The sequence below is a fragment of the Monodelphis domestica genome, chromosome 1 (genome assembly GCF_027887165.1).
Source record: "Monodelphis domestica isolate mMonDom1 chromosome 1, mMonDom1.pri, whole genome shotgun sequence".
Taxonomy (NCBI): Eukaryota; Metazoa; Chordata; class Mammalia; order Didelphimorphia; family Didelphidae; genus Monodelphis; species Monodelphis domestica.
The window spans coordinates 351,761,636-351,778,750 of NC_077227.1; the positions used below are offsets into that span (position 1 = coordinate 351,761,636).

Here is a 17,115-nt window from a genome sequence, read left to right on the forward strand (position 1 = left end):
TGTTTCTGGCTCCCTTTCTTTAACCCCATCGACCATGTCCTCTTACCTTCTTGATAAGCTTCATTGATGGCCTGGATTTCTTGGTTGTTCCGAGTGGCCAGGATTTCAATCAGAGCCTGTTCATCAGTGCCAGCTCCCTAGAAACCCATTGGAAAGGTAAGGCTCAGCCATAGCTTTGTTTTTATTACCAGAAAGACAACCTCTCCACTTCAAAGCCAGAAGGAGCTACCCCCTGTCTCATGTCACCGTGTAGGATAGGAATTCAGGGCAGGTCAATCCTGACTTTATTTTATTACAGTTCTTTCTACCTACTATCTCTGTTCACCATTCTCCTCCTGAGCCTACAGTTAAGAAATGGTTTTCACTGGCACAAAGTACCCAGAGCCAGGTGGGCAGAGAGAAAGAATAGGTTGGGGGAGGTTGTCTCCTGATTGCCCTCCCTCTCATCCAATGTTGTCCCAGCTTCCCCTCCCTTGCCCCAGTATGACACCTCCATGGCCTTCTTCAGTTGCTTGGCATCATAGTGTGCAGGGGGCATCATGAGGCCCAAGATCAGCTTTGACAGATTTCCTGAGATCTCAGACTTCAGATCAGCCATCAGGTCCTTTTAAAAGCCAAAGCAAAGAATGGTTATTGAATAAAAACAAAAATAAAAACAACAAAAAAGAGGAAGAAACTGGTTTCCCATCCTCCCCACCCCCCAAGCCAACAGGAGAAGAAGAGCATCACCTGGGGTCAGGGAGATAGACCTTGGCTAGGGGCCCAGAGTTAGTTGGGGAATGTCAGTATCCTAAGATGGAATCATTTAGGAGCTTACAGTAAGATTCCTGTTATTGAGAATAAGGCCACAGATTTAATCATAAGAAGGCAGCTTTGGTACGTTCTCTGGACTTTTCCTCTAACTAACCTTAGACACAAAGTGGACCTTGATTGACCCCCAAACACACCATTGGTCACAAAGGGAAATCAAAAGGGATGTGCAGCCCATACTCACTGCTTGAGGTGAGAGAACAGAAATGTCCCTGCCACATTAAAGAAGGGACACTGCTAGAAAGGCTACTGAGTAGTTACTTTTATAAGGCTGAGCCTAAAAGGGCCTAGGAAAAGGGGGAAGTTGGCCAAAGTGCAAGTGGGTGTTGGAGTCAGGAAAATGCCCAAGTGGGGAACCATTCTCACTCGGCCAAAGTGGGACTTGAAGGTCTGTCGAATCTGTTGCCGCTGGTCATTGCTTCGGTGAGTGATGATGTCAATGATAGTGTCCTCATCTGTACCTGAAATGGCCAAAGAGGATTCAGAAAGACCCAACAAGACAGGCTGGAGGAGTATCCCCAGGTCTCATCCTAAGCAAGTTCCTGGTAGCGTATGTCTATCTACTGCCGAGCAACTTCCCAGAGCCCTCCCTAATGCAGGAACTGTTTGTCAGTGGCTTAAGTCTGAGGTTCAACTAGAATGTTTCCCTCTGAGTCAGAGGCTTCATAATTCTCCCTTATTATATCATGAGGGATATTAGGGGACTGCAAATTCAATATAAACCCTGTGTATTATTATCCACATTTCAAAGGTGAGAAAATTGAGGTCCAGAAAGAGTAAATAACTAGCCCATGGTCACAATGCATGTGTCAGATACAGATCTAGGTTTTCTGACTTCATATCCACTATTTAATACACTATATCATGCTGCCTCTCTTGAAGCAGGGGCAGGAAACATAACAAAGAACATATTGGTAAAAAGTAGGGGAGACAGAAGTAAAAGTGATATCAGGTATAATAACTAGACTACCCGAAAAAAAAAAATCTTTAGGCAGTTTTAGGTGATGTAGTGGTTAGGGAGCTGGGCCAGAAGTCAGGAGGACTCATGTTCCTGAGTTCAAATCTCGCTTCAGACACTTACTGGCTCTGTGATCTTGGGCAAGTCACTTAACCCAGTTTGTATCAGTTTCCTCATATGTAAAATAAGCTGGAGAAGGAAATGACAAACTGCTCTAGTATCTTGGCCAAGAAAACCCCAAATGGGGTCACAGAGAGTCAGACATGACTCAACAACAATCTGAAGGAAGAAACAGATGAGGAATTCAGGAAACAGACCTGGCATGGAAATACAAGACAGCATATAAATTGGAAAAATTATATGGAAATTTGTCATTAAAATGAAAAGATAAGAAAAAAAAATAAACATGAGAGAGGAAAGATGGGAAACTTCAAATACGCAGACAGTTGTGAGAGCTCCCTCTTCCATAAGGAGAGTAGTTAACAAATTCTTGGCTTACATTAATATGGTAGTCTTCCAAAAAGTAAAGGTGGCACTACTATAATGGATTTGATTTTGACAAGGACAAAATGGTTGGTAAAGTAGGAATATAAGACCGGGAAGCAGGGGAAGGGATAATGCATCCCTCTTAGAATTTGTGATAGAGCAAGAGAGGAAAGTAGGGTCTAGTCTGATATACAAAGTAGATTTCAGGAAAGCAGGAAAGCAGGTCTCCAAGTTTTCAGGAAAAGGATAGGTAGGATCACATGTGTTCAAGAGGAATGAGAAGATCTGAAGAATGACATTCAGAAGGCAAAAACAGAAACCATCCCAAAGAGGAGGAAAATGAAAATGCCTAAAGTGGAGTGGCCAGCTTTGAATTTTATAAGTCATTTGTAGAAGACTTATGTAGAAGACGGACAACAGATGATAAATATAGCACTTATCACATGCTTAAGTAAAAATGGTGTTATGAGAGCTAAAATTCAAAATGAGCTGAGGTTGGGGAAAAGTATTAAGCACAACAAAAAGAACTTTATCACTATATTGGCATTAGGGAACAAAAGTCAAAGAAGGGATAGGATCATTGATCAGAGAAGGTGAGATCATGATACAGTGATGATAGAATGGTCTCCCTTTTTGTTTTCTTTCAGGTGAATCATTAGACTGAAAAGTACACAACAAAAATAACTAGGACCTAACACCCAAATTAGTGAGATGAGAACTCTTGGCGACCCCTAAAGAACTCATTCCAGTCACCAGGTAAGAGTGAATGTAAACAGGATGTAAACATCCTGGGGATCTGAAAAAGTTGTAATTGCTTATCTACTGTTGTTTTTTTAAAATCATAAATAAGAAAAATGTCATAGGACTAGAAATACTTAAACGGTTTTCCAAAAATATATACAGTAGAGTCAGAAGACTGTAGGTCATTTTATTTCTGGAAAATGCTAGATTATTAAAAGGATAATTTGTGAACATTTAGACAAGGAAACAGTAGTCATAAGTGCTAATATGACTTCATAAAAATGAGGTTATGCCAGAGTAATATGCTTTCCTTTCTTGGCAAGGTTATTAGATTGGTAAATCATAAGATCATAAATTTAGAGACCTGGGCTACTGAGTCTAAATCTTTCATTTTATAAATGGAGAACTGAAGTCAAGCGAGATTAGTGACTCACCCAGGGTCATACAATTAATAAGTACCAAGAGAGGTTGGATGTGAGTCAAGTATGACCTAAAGTGCAGCATTTTACACAAAATGTCATGCCACAGAGAAAACTAACCCAGAGGCATAATGGTAGGTAGCTAGGTGGCTCAATGGAGAGTTTTGGACTTGAAGTCAGAGTTCAAATTCCACTTTAGACACTCAATAGCTATGTGGTCCTGAGAAAATGATTAAACCTCTCTCAGCCTCGATTTTCTTATCTATAAAATGGGGAAAATGACAAAGATTAACTACCTCAGAAATTTATTGTGTGGATTAAATGAATTAACATATGTAAAATGCTTTGCAAATATTAAGGCATTATATAAATTCTAGCATATAATAAGGTCTCTAATGCTATCCTTGTGAGTCACTCATTATTGATCCTCTACTTTCTATATTTTTTTGTGACACTGCCTTGCTGTGGTTCTCCTATTTATCTGACTTGTCATTTTTTTCTCAATCCCTCTTGTAAGATCAACATCTTTGTCCACCCCACTATGTGTACATAGGTGTATTTCTGAGTTTTCATCTCTCTCTACACTTTCTCTCTTAGTGATCTCATCAGCTTTTTTATGGGTTCAATTTTTATCTCTAATCAGATGAACCTCAAGTCTAACTATCCATCTCTCATTTCTTTCTCTAGATCCAGGCCGATAAGTCCAGCTGCCTGATAGATGTCTCCACTAAGGTGTCTTATAGATAGCTCCAAATCAACACAGTGAAAACAGAACTCACTAACAATCTTTTCTCCTAAATTAGTTCTTTTTTTCCCAATGATCCTTTTTCAGTCAAAGGCAATATCATTTTCCTTGTTATCCAGGTTCAAAACCTAAGAGTCACTCTTACCTCTTCACTCTCACTCACTCCCACATCCCATAAATTTCCAAGGCTTACTGATTCTTCCTTTGCAAGAACTCACACGTTTGTCCCATTTTCCTCTACTTATATAGCTACCATTTGAGCTCAGGCCCTTATCACCTCTTGCTTTGACTATTTCCTCATGAGTCTCTCTCTAATTTGTTTTTCAAACTGATATCCCTAAGGGATGAGTCTGGTCAAGTCGAATCTTTGCTCAAGAATCTTTAATGGACTTGAGTATAAAATGGAAACTCTTCTATTTGGCATTTCAGGCTCTCGACAGCCTGGTTCCAGTCCATCCTTTTGGTCTCATTACATCTCTTTTCCTCTTAGGAATTCTATATTCTAGCTAATCTGATATACTTACTATTCCCCATACACAGCATTCTATCTTCAAGCTCCTTTGTCTAGATCCTTCTTTGTCTCCACACTGGGGTCTAGTATTCTCTCCCTCCTTATCTTTCTTGATCTCTTCAAGGTTTAGTTCAACACGCATTTCCTGATTTCTCAATGAGTGCCCCCAATTATCACATATAGGCATATAACACATGTATACATATAAATAATACAAGGATATGCAGAGATACATATACATGCATATAGGTGTGTATATTCATATATGTATATTACATGTGTGATTAATATTTATTGTCTATCCACTTATAAATATGTAAATTCTTTAAAGGCAGAAACCATTTCATTTTTGTCTTTGTATCCTCAAGACTTAGCACAGTACCTAGCATATGGTAAACACTTAACAAATTCTTGTTGACTTGAAGATCAAGAAGTGTAGGGGTAAAAAGATCATAAGGAAAAAGATCTGTACCAAAATATTCATAGCTGCATTCTTTGTGGTGGCAAAAAATTGGAAAATGAGGGGATGCCCTTCGACTGGGGAATGGCTGAACAAATTGTGGTATCTGTTGGTGATGGAATACTATTGTGCCAAAAGGAATAATAAAGTGGAGGAATTCCATGGAAACTGGAACAACCTCCAGGAAGTGATGCAGAGCGAGAGGAGCAGAACCAGGAGAACATTGTACACAGAGATGGATATACTGTGGTACAATCGAATGTAATGGACTTCTCTACTAGCAGCAATGCAGCAATTCAGGACAATTCTGAGGGACTTAGGAGAAAGAACGTTATTCACATCCAGAGAAAGAACTGTGGGAGCAGAAACACAGAAGAAAAACAATTGCTCAATCACAAGGGTCAATGGGGCTAGGATTGGGGATATAGACTAAATGATCACTCTAGTGTAAATAAAAATAGTAAAAATAGTGTAAAAAAATGGTATGGAAATGGGTCTTGATCCATTTTTACACATGTAAAACCCAGAGGAATTGCGCAACAGCTATGGGAGGGGGGTTGGAGGGGCAGGGAAAGAACATGAATCTTGTAACCTTGGGAAAATATTCTAAAGTAATTAATTAAATTAAAAAAATTAAATTTGTGATAAAAAAGAAGTGTAGGGGAGACAATTACTTGGGAGGATTTGGAACAAAATGACCAGATCTTGGAAAAGTAGTTAATAGGTCAACTTCAGTCTGGGGAGAGATGTGTGAAATGCCTCAGGGATCTGTCCTTGGTCCTGTGCCTGGCAACATTTTTTTTTTCAAATAATGACTTAGATGAAGCCATGTAAATCGAATCTGAAGATTACACAATGCTGAAGAGGATAGCTAATAGGTCAGGCTGTGTCAGTTGGGATACTTGACAGGTGAGAACAATAGAGGAGATCTTAAGAGAAAAATGTAATGGGGATAACTGAAGTCTTACACTTGGTTTTGAGGACTTAACTTCACAGGCATCTAGCTGTGACTAAGTAGTTCATATGAAAAGAAGCTGAAGGTTTTAGTGTATTACAAGCTTGACAAGAGTCAGAAGTCCTAGGTAGCCGACAAAAGAGCTAAATGATCTTAGGCTGCATTGGGAGTCAGGGTCCAGAATAGGAGAGGTGAGGGACCCTCTGATCCAATCAGGCTACATCAGGAGTCCTATGGCAGCCGCAACTCAGGAAGGGCACCAGAACTGAAGTTCTGAGGAGAGTAACTGGGGTGAAAGGTCTTGAGATGATGCTGTGTAAAAAACTGGTTGAGGAATGACAGATACACAGCCTAGAGAAGATCTTGTGGGCCAGAGGATAACCATCTTTGTATTTGAAGGACTGTTCTTGGTCTTAGACTTGGTTTATTTGCCCCCCAGAAGGCAGAATGAGGAGTAACATGTAGAAGTGGCAGAGAAGCATGTTTAATATGTGTGTAATAGGGGAAAAAAGACAGCTAGGTGGAGCAGTGGTTAGACTGCTGGGCCTGGAGTCAGGAAGATTCTTATTCCTGAGTTGAAAACTGGACTCAGATACTAGCTATAGGACCCTAAGCAAGTCACTTAATCTTCTTTGCCTCCCTTTCCTTATCTGGAAAATGAATTGGAAAAGGAAATGGTAAATTGCTCCAGTATCTTGGCCAAAAAACCAAACCAAACCTGGGCAGCTAGGTGGCTAGAGGGTAGAATGGGGGGTCTGGAGTCAAGAAGACCTGAGTTCAAATCCAACCCCAGCCACTTACTAGCTATGTAACTCTGGGCAAATCACTTAACCTTGTTTGTCTAAAAAAAAATTCCAATCCAAATGGAGTCACAAAAGTCAGATATGACTGAAAAATGACTAAATAAAAGAAAAAAAAACTGTTCAAAGATAGAATGAGAGGAAGTGGATTCTCTGCTTCTCTGGAAGTCTTCAAGCAATATTTAATGAATCTTAAATGAATGTTAAAATTAAATGGATGGGGGGGCAGCTGGGCAGCTCAGTGGATTGAGAACCAGGCCTAGAAAAGGCAGGTCCTGGGTTTGAATCTGGCCTCAGACACTTCTAGCTGTGTGACCCTGTCACTTAACAAGTCACTTAACTCCCATTTACCTAGCTCTTACCACTCTTCTGTCTTGGAACCAATATACAGTAGTATTGATTCTAAGATGAAAGGTAAGAGTTTTTAAAAAAATAAAATTGAAAAATATTTTTAAAATATTAAATGACTTTGGAGGAAAGAAGTCTTACTTTTTTCAAATATATATATATATATATAATTTTTTAAAAATTGCTTTAGGGGCTCTTCTAGCTCAGAGATTCTATGATCCCATGACCATATGGACCATATCAAGGAACCAAGACTTTCCCATCCTCTTCTGCTGGACTATTAAGCTCTCTAGCCAGAGAAGCAGATGGGCACTAGATGGCGGCAGGTGGCATTTAATGCATTAGCTCCTCAATGGACACAGCCCACTGTACTGGTATTGAGATCATGACTGAAATCTGGCATTTTTAGGGGTTTATTTTTTCCCCAAAGCATTGTCGTGTATCTTATCATACAACCTCATGATTACAGCAAGGCAGATATTATTTATTCCATGTTACAGAGGAAGAAACAGAGCCCCAAATCTGAACTTGTCCAAGGTTATAGAGTTGGTGGCACTGGAAGCACTGGAATCCATATCCCTCCTGACTCACAAGTTTTTTTTCCCCTAATATTCTATGCTGTTCATTTTCATTCAAATAAGTGAAGGATCAGAAAAACAAAACAAAACAAAACCCTTGCTTGTTTTTAAAGCCTCTAGTTCTAGCTCTTGTTACACCCACCTTTTTTATTTCTTAACCAGTCTCCCCCATAAGTGTCACCAGCATTCTCCTTACCTAAGCCTTTCATGGCCTTCCTCAGAGCCTTGGCATCTGCTTCTGGGTCAAAATTCGGGGCTGGACGTACTGTTCCTTTGAGCTAGAAGAAGCAAGAGAGAACTGAGTAGGCTGTAGAGAGGCCCCCCAGGGCCCTAGAAGAGGAGGAGGAGGAGGAGGAGGGGATTTCCCAGCAAGGGCTGGGCCAAGCAACTGGCAGGAGGAAGGGAGTGGGGAGAAGGAGCACAGCAAACAGACCCTGTACCCCTAGCAGGCAGATAGAGAAAGAGAAAGAGACCACCATAGCTCAGGGCAACAGTGCATGTCCAGTGTTGTTCTTAAGAGAGAAGCAAAAGAATTCCAGGTGATAGAGGTTGTCTGAAGCTTTGGATTACAACGAATCATGGAATGGGCTAAAAGGGACCTTGAAGACAACTAATGCAACTACCTCATTTTACAGGTGAGAAAACTCTGGTGATCTGCTCATGCTCATACAGCCAGTCACTGGCAGTCACTACTAGAACTCAGGGCTTCCAGCTGCCTATCTAGTACTCCAAGTTGCTACAATCAGGGTGACACTAATTTATTTTTCCACTCTTTCCCTGGTCCCCTTTAGTCCTGCCCCTGTCCAGCTTACCTCTTCCTTTTATAGGCATCTCTACTCTATACCCATCTCACCTTGTAGGGAAGGAGGGGATTCAGAACACTGGGGGAATGATTTACTTCAAATATATCTGAGCCACAGGTATAAAAGGACCCTGGAAGCCTCATTATGGGGTGGCAGACTCTCAAGGCACCATGGCAGAGTGTGCCCAAGCCAGTTTGATCTCTGCTCTCATGCGTCAAAGCCCCAGCCATCAGCAGTGGGCTGGGAAAGGCTTGTAAGAAGAATTAGTCCATCTTGCTTCAGCAATCCCTGTTAGTGGTTAATATCCTCCCGCAAACCTTCTAGCCTGTTAGGTCAAGGGATTGATGCAGGAATTTCAGCACCGCCATCACTTGGAAGAAAAGGAAGCCTTAGTGTGTGTCCCAGCACCTCCTACTGGCCGCCAGGGGGAGCCTGGAGCCAGAAAAGGAGAAGGTGGGAGCCAGCTGTCAGAGAGGAAAGCCATGTGGTCCAGGGTGCAAGCAGAAAAGGGGAGGGTGGGGGCAGGGGTCTGACCTCCACTCGGGCCACTGCACTAAGCTCCCACATCTGATAGGCCACCTTCGCTGCCTCTGGGAAGAACTGGCCTGCAGCACTGGAACCGTGGGGATGGGGGAAGGAAGAGGACAGGTATGGTAAGGAAGGACTGGGACCCAAATGAACTCCAGCTCCCTCCCCCAAGAGGCATCCGAGATGCTGAGCCCTCATGTTTTATTTGGGAGCATGAGAGACAAGAACTTCAGCCTCCCTCCCCCAAGGCCATTGAAGCCACCTTGACAGACTCTTCATCCCCCAGAAGATTTAGAGGACCCTCGCTTTATACAAACCCAACAGAGAAAAATAGGATTAAAGCCAGAGAGAAATTTTGGATTAGGCTTTACAAAAGAATTCACGGTGGGGACACTTCCGACAGCAATCTCCTCGGTTGTGTTTAAAATCAGACTCAATTTTAAAGTGGCCAGCTTAGGAATTGAATTATTGCATAGGGAGGTCGACATACAGAGTCGGCTGCCCAGGGACCGTTTCATTCCATAAGAAGTTCATCTTTGCTCACCCTCGGGAAGGAGGCAGGTGGCTATTTCCAACACTGAGAAAAGGAAGGGGCCCTCCCATCCCCACAGCACCCCTCTTCCAATACTCCAACACCCGAGGCTTTTACTTTGCACTGACCAGGTTACCAGGGAACCTTGTTTAAGGGCATCCTCAATGGGATGTTCCTTAAATGTTCCCTCTTGCTTTGCTGGGTGAAGGCCTGATCCTTCACCATGTAGGTCCAGCATGGTCTGTGACTCCTTGGCTCTGAGGATAGGGATCTTACTCGTCTTTGTATCTGCCTCAGGGGTCGGGACAGGACTCTGAACACAATCTAGACTCAGGAAATGTCTGTTAATTAAGCTGGCATCAAGCCCAGCACATAGTCCATGGCTTTAGAGACCTGGAAGGCTTCCTTTCTTACATCCATGGATGCATAGCTGGAGTTACCCAGTCATCCTCAGCATGGTATCCATAGCTACAGCCACACAAGTCTCATCACACACTTTGGCACCTGTACTGTGTGTGTGTGTGTGTGTATGTGTCTCTCTCTTTCACATCACATGACTTGAACATCATTTGACTACTGTCATTTAGTCAGCTGAGAGTTGTATGTAGGAACTCCCTCTACAAAGTGGGACAACATAATAAGTCATAGATTAGTCAATTTTAGGGAGCTGACTAAGGCCCATGGAGGTTAAGTGACATGCTCACAAAGCTAGCAAATGTCATGGCAGGATTTGAATTCAGGTTTTCCTGATTCCAAGCCCAGTTTTGTTCACTATACCATGAGACATTCCTTCTCTTTCTTCCCTCCACCCACAGTAAGCCCTTAGGAATTTGTTTATTGGGCTACATATGCAGACACAGAGAGAAGAATGTTTGGTTTTTGGTCCTGGTCCATCTCCAAATAGCTAATTTGGCTCTCCCATATACACCAGAGGGACTCTCCTCTCATTGGCCCACCGAAATCCATGACACATTCTGGATTTGTATCCCCTCTATGTTGCAGTCTCCAAGGTACAAAGATTGCCCCAAAACATAGGCTGCTGGGACAACAGGGGAAGAGGACTCAGCTCAGTCCTGGACAAAAGTCTGAGTCAGTAAGAGTCCCAGCATCAAGAATAGTTAGGAAAACATTATACATGCATGCAAACATACATAGAAAAGTGACACATTGTGGGGAGACAGTGCTTACCCTCAGGTCACCTAAAGAATCCTTCCTCCCCACCTCCCCTAGTGTCACAGTGGGGCCTTGAACCTTCCCATGAACTTCTCACTCTTTACATGGGTGTAAGGCAAAAGAAAAGAGGGACCAGGATGGCTCCCCACCCCCCTTTCAAGCCCTGCAGTGGGTCTCTTCTCCCAACCCTGATCCTACAAGGGATGGTGCCATTCTCCTCTACTGGGAAGGACATCCTCCAGAGGAAGGGTATAGATGGTGACTTACTCATCATCACCACCACACAGCTTCAGCAAAGCCTTTTTGTATTCTCCAGATGTGTCATTCTAGCAAGAAAGAAAGAGTGGGGAAAATTAGCCTTTCAATCCCCTAGAGAGCATCACCTTTCCAAGCGATGGGTATCTAGGCTCCATCATGGACTCCTTCTCAGCTGGGTTGGACAGGCCTGCCCAAACCCAAAGGAATAGGGGAAATGGAATGAGTACCCTTATTCATCATCTGTAAACTAAGCTTCTCTTCCAGCACAGGTGGGAAGGAGGAACAACTGGGACCACATAAACCAGTAAAGTCACTCCAATGGCTCCATAAGTCATTTTCCAATAGTCCCGCTTTCTCTGGACTTTGACCTCCAACCTTCCCTCACTTCTCAGCCACAATGCTCCCTGGTGATCAACACTAGACATGCCCAAGGTCACCCAGCGCTTCTCCTTTCTAGGGCTTGGATTCCTCCTCGATAGGAAGGGGTTTAAGCTAAATGGTCTGTAAAGTTCATTCTTAATGTTACTGCCCTCTCTGTTAATGGTATCCAGATTTTCCTGTATATATCTTGCTTGGACATACTGCTTGCTTCTCTCACTGAAGGCGAGAATTATTTTTGTATCCTCAGGCTTAGCACAGTCCCTCTAACACATAGTATGTGCTTAATGAATTCTTGATGACTGACTTCTAGCTCTAAGGTTGTTCTATGATTGATTAGCTCTTGGAAGAGGATGGGATGACACAGCTGAGGCAGACAAGTGAGTTTCTTTAGCAACCTAATAGTACCCTATCATGTCACTACAGTGCCACCTTCTTTATATCTGTATGGCTTTTTTTAACCCTTTAACCTGATACTATCCATTCTAAGGCAGAAGAATGGTAAGGCTTAGGCAATAGAGGTCAATGACTTGCCCAGGATCACACAGCTAAGAAGTGGTTGAAGCCATATTTGAACCCTAGACCTCCCATCTCCAGGCCTGGCTATCTATTCACTGTGTCATATAGTTTCCCCTATATCTATATATCTTCATATCAAGTCCACTGACCTGATTAGGATTCTCCTTGAATCTCTAAGAGATTTATGGCGCTTTAAGATGTCTCTCACATATGCAATATCATGGGTCCCTTTGTGGCTATGTTTGGGAATGACCCCTTGATTCAGCCTCCTCAGTCTTGGAATAAGTCATCAGTCTTCCCTCCCCTCTATCCCAAGCCTCTGCTCACCTTAATCATACTGTAAAGGGACTTCTCATATTTGGTCCGGAACACCTCCCTAATGTCAAGCATGTCCAGCTCACTTCGGGAGACCATGATACGGATTAAAGTGTTGTCCCGAGTCCCCAGACCCTGGAAGAGACACAGATGGGGACGGGAAGAAAGACAACCGAGATGACTCCTTCCTGGGCAGCCCATACAGAAAAGGGAGGTACTCAAAACACGACTTGGAGACCTTCCATCTGGCCAAGGTCTACTGAGATTGAAGATATCCCATGTAGCCCTTCAGTACAACAGGTGCAAGGTACAGCATGATCTGCTTCAATTCATCTTTTTTGAGGGTCTACGGCATACAAGACACTGGGCAATGGGTCGTGCCCCTGCTACCACTCTCCAATCCCACTCCCAGATCCATCACCTACCTTCATGGCTTTAAAGAGTCTTTCTGCAAAATACTCTGCGGTGCTCCGGATGCACTTTACTGGGAAAAGAGAAATGGGATTGAGCAATGCTCAAGCACAATTGCTGAACCCATTCACAAGACCTAAACTTAGAAATTATAGCATGAGAGACTAAGAAGGAACTCTGAGCCAATCTTTTAATTTTAAAGAGGAGAAGACTGAGATACAGCTGAAGGAAAGTGATTTGCTCACGGTCACAGTCAGTTGCATAGCTGCCAGGTCTTCTGACTCTAGTGTAGGATTTTTCAACTACACCAGCAACCCACAGCTTTCCCTTCAGGGATGCCTATCGCAAAGCTACAGGAATGTGAATCCCAGACATTTTCTTTGCTTCAGGAAACCCTTCCCCACCATAGAAATAAGCACCTCCCCACAAAACCATGACTAGAGCCTAAAAGGCAAAAGGGCTGAGAGTAAAGCTAAATAGAAATGTAATAAACTAGAAATTTCTTTCCTGTTCTCTTGGTTTTTAGGAAGAAGACTGTTTGCTATAGATACTCGGGTTCTCTGAATCTAGACTATAGTTAATAGGGTTCTCTGAACCTAGGCAATGGTTCCTAGGGTTCTCAGCATCCAGGCTAGGATTAACTAAGGTTCTTTGCATCAAGGCTATGGATTACTAAAGTACTCTGAATTTAGATTACAGATACTAAGATTCTCTGATCTTAGGCTCATAGATAGTAGGAAGAGAAAGTATAGATAGGTAGAAGGAAGGGGAACTACTGGGAGAAATTGGAACAAGGCCAGTAGCAATATTTTAGAAGACATTTTTGGAAAGCTACTGACCCAGGAACTCAAGGAGCTTAAACTCAAACCCCCTTCCTTAGTGCCCCTAGATGAGGTTCTGGAGTGTCCTCCAGCATTCAACAACCTTGTGGAAGATGGGAAGAGGGGCAGGATGGATTTCAGAACCTACCAACAGCCAACATTAACTTCTCAAAGTCCCCAGACAGCTCTCCCCGGATGCTGGCCTCAATAGGAATCCCTGTTGTCTTCAGATACTCATCAAACACTGAATAAAGGAGACAGGGCTGTCAGACAGGGACATGTGGTGAGATCGATAGAAAATACATATTAAGGAAAGTCAGGATTAGTGTTCTGGAGAGGGGATGGGTCGGTCATACAGATGCTTAATGAGAAGAGGAGGCTAGTAAGTATTTTGGTGGGGAATATATGATTATTTGCAGACATACCACACCTATTTAAAACAAAACAAAATAGTAACCCAAATAGGAACTAAGCCCAAAGGTTTGGCAAAAGAAAAAGGAAAATGAAGCATAGTGTTCAAGGCGACTGTGATGCTTGTTCTTGGCTGTTGCTAAGAGGGTCCCAGGAGCCTGGGCTCACCCAGCCTCAGGTGCTGTTTGCTTCGGTTTCCCAAGATATAGATGAACTGGGCCTCATCAGTTCCCCATTTCATTTCCCCAGCTTCATACAGGTCCTGTGGAGGAAGGAAAAACTTCATTGGGCCAGGAAATGTTCTGCCTTCCCCACTCAGACACCTCATGGATGACATTTAATGCCTTTATTGCCCAGCCTCAGAAAGAGAGGCCAGGGAAGGGAAATGTATGTGGCTGGGGAAGTCCCAAGCCAAGCCACTGGGGCTATTTCCCTGCCAGCAAGTCAGGAAATCATATTAATGACTCCCCCTCACCTCCTCAAATGATCTAAATCAGCTAAAGGCTTTGAGGTCCTCAAAAGTGAAAGCCTGATTCTTTGCTCTGACCTTTCTCCAAACAGAGCCTTTTCAAACCACAATAGAGGCACTTCTCCTATCTGAGGCACACAAAATGTCTCATAGGTCCTCTCAGCCCCACCATGCCCTCTGGATTTCTTGATCATTGGGATTTCTAGGCACAGGAGTCCCTAACAGTATGAGCTTCTAGCACAAAAGAAGAATAATGCTCATTTTTTAAAACTTAACCTTCTTTCTTAGAATCCATACTAGGTATGGGTTCCAAGGCAGAAGAGTGGCAAGGGCTAACCAACTGAGGTTAAGTGACTTGCCCAGGGTGACACAGTTAGGAGGTGACTGAAGCCAGAGAAAGAAAGTCCTGGGTTTAAACTTCCAAGTCAGATTTAAACCCAGGACTTTCTTTATCTGGCCTGGCACTCAATCCAGTTACCCTGCATAGCAATCATCTTGGCCAATGGGAAGAGGCTGGTCTGAAAGTTATATGGAAAATATTCTGGAATGTAAGAATTTTCAAAAACCACAACTTCTTTCTTTTTCCCCATTAAAATATCTCATCTGATCTTCACAAGAACTCTTTAAGATAGGTACTCCATTTATTATTTATCCCTATTTTATAGTTGAGGAAACGGAAGCAAATTGAACTTAAGTCCCTTGCCAGGGACATACAGCCAGTAAGTATCTGAGGCTGGATTTGAACTTAGGTCTTTCTGACTTCCGACTCAGTGCTCTATCTACTGCACTACCAGCATAGGCTGAAAGATGACCCTTGATCCTACACTTCAACAGGCTTTCCTTTACCTTGACATCTTGTGCGACCAGGTCCTCGCTCACCACGTCATCTTCCTCCCGGGTCCCCTGGGGCACAGAGACACAAAAGACACCTTCTTTAGGGCATACTGACCCCAAGAGAGGCTGGCAAAGTTGCTGTGCTCCTGCCAGGCAGATCTTGACTGACTAGCTTCCTTTAGCACTCTCCTTCAGGGATTTTAGTTCCTAAATGAAATGAGCCTTCTGCACCTTCTGCAGGCAGCACCTCGGCTCTGCCTCCTCTCCCTATCCTGTCATCATCTAATATATCTCCAGGGGCCAGCGGATGGGTTTGTTACCTCTCCCTTGGAGGAAGACCTACCCTCTAACAATGATCTTAGCTTTATTTCAGCATAGCCTCACTGGTGGCAAAAGCTAAAAGCAATTTTCCAGAAGGGATTAAAGCTTCCTATGGTGGGCTCTCCTGTTCCTGCTAAGAAACCACATTCCACTGTGCTTTCTTTGCAAAATCTTTTCCTCCTAAGTGCCTATAGAGTTTTTATTTAATCTGATGGATGAGGAAATTGAAATTCAAGGAGGGCAAGTGATTTGCTCAACATCACATGAGCTAATAGATGTCAGAGCTAGTGTTCTTTTGATTTTTTAAACCCTTACCTTCTGTCTTTAGAATCAATATTGTGTATTGGTTCTAAGGCAGAAGAGTGGTAAGGGCTAGGCAAAGGGAGTCAAGTGACTTGCCCAGGGTCACCCAGTCAGGAAGTGTCTGGGGCCTGATTTGAACCCAGGACCTCCCATCTCTGGGCTTGGATCTTAATACACTGAGCCACCCAGCTGCCTCTCTGAGAGCCAATATTCTTTCTACTACATCAGTGCTTCAAATCTGTCTGTTTTAGAGTGGGCACGGAGAGAAAGAACTGTTGGAATCATCTTTCACATCAGCATGTTTATGGCTTTATTTGGGGGTTTTGGTTATGTATGGCTTTATTCTTATAACAATGACCAATATGGAAGTGGGTTTTGCATAAATAAAATAAAATAAAATTTAAAAAAGGGTGGGCACGGGGAAGGTCTATCTCTAGACAAAGAAATGCCTATTTTTCCATGGTTCAGAATGAGGCCAAGGGAAAACAACACACCAGTGAAGTGTTTACTTTGCTAGCTTCGCTTCCCTTATTCTTATCTTCCCTTATCATTAGGAAGCAACTCAAGACAGATCAGCAGCACCACCTTCTCTGATCAAAGACAAAGATAGAACCAGCTAACTGGCTAGCTGAAGCTGCTGGCCCTGACAGCCTCAAGAACTACAGAGAATGAATGAGAGGAAAAGGGGGAAAAAACGGAACTTGGACTTTCTTCTCTTCATCAGGAGGATAAAGAAGAGTAGAGCAGCCAGTGGGAGTTGGGGGAGAATGGGAGAGCAGGAGCCAAGACTTGGACTCATGTTGTGTGTGTGTAAATGTATGAGTGTGAGTGTGTTAATGTGGTCGAATGTGTATGATGTGTGTTTGTTTGTACGTGCTTGAGTGAATTGGTGCCAGAGAGAGAACAGGCAACAGGAAACAGATGCATGACCGAATACATGTGCCCACATCTGCAAAGTTCAGGAAGTTAAGCGGGAAAGTTGAGAAAGAACTAAAAAAGATTCCTCTTTCCAATAAATCAGAGTGAAAGCCTCTTTCTGAAAACCAGAGAAGAGAAATGGAGGCATGGCATCTGCAGTGACATCAATCAGCATTGAAAGAGAGCTTTAAAGTTTGCAAAGCACTTTATATGTGCACTGTTCTATTCACTGCACCACTTTATAGTCTCTGAGGGATGACATAGGAAAAAGAAGAAAGCCCCAATCTGAGCAACCAACATCTCCATTCAG

At 43.0% G+C, this 17,115-nt stretch overlaps 1 protein-coding gene and 1 long non-coding RNA gene across 5 annotated transcripts in view; one reads left to right on the plus strand and one right to left on the minus strand.

Moving 5' to 3' along the window:
• Nucleotides 1-17,115, minus strand: part of ANXA6 (annexin A6) — a 60,507-nt gene that overhangs the window by 12,530 nt on the left and 30,862 nt on the right. For both annotated transcript variants that reach the window (XM_007473898.3, XM_016427890.2), the window contains exons 8-18: nucleotides 15,276-15,332; nucleotides 14,129-14,222; nucleotides 13,698-13,793; nucleotides 12,743-12,801; nucleotides 12,330-12,452; nucleotides 11,115-11,173; nucleotides 9,149-9,227; nucleotides 8,008-8,089; nucleotides 1,177-1,271; nucleotides 491-604; nucleotides 47-137 (exon numbers count right to left, since the gene is read on the minus strand). In XM_007473898.3, the coding sequence (XP_007473960.2) occupies nucleotides 47-137; nucleotides 491-604; nucleotides 1,177-1,271; nucleotides 8,008-8,089; nucleotides 9,149-9,227; nucleotides 11,115-11,173; nucleotides 12,330-12,452; nucleotides 12,743-12,801; nucleotides 13,698-13,793; nucleotides 14,129-14,222; nucleotides 15,276-15,332 (949 nt within the window). The remainder of the gene's footprint in view (nucleotides 1-46; nucleotides 138-490; nucleotides 605-1,176; nucleotides 1,272-8,007; nucleotides 8,090-9,148; nucleotides 9,228-11,114; nucleotides 11,174-12,329; nucleotides 12,453-12,742; nucleotides 12,802-13,697; nucleotides 13,794-14,128; nucleotides 14,223-15,275; nucleotides 15,333-17,115) is intronic.
• On the plus strand, nucleotides 31-16,930 carry LOC103106853 (uncharacterized). Of its 3 annotated transcripts, none has more exons than XR_008915139.1 (4): nucleotides 74-156; nucleotides 810-1,002; nucleotides 2,902-3,010; nucleotides 16,442-16,930. It is a non-coding gene; the product is annotated as an uncharacterized LOC103106853 (long non-coding RNA). The 3 variants fall into 3 exon arrangements; XR_008915141.1 differs by having other exon boundaries at nucleotides 810-876; XR_008915140.1 differs by lacking the exon at nucleotides 810-1,002 and having other exon boundaries at nucleotides 31-156.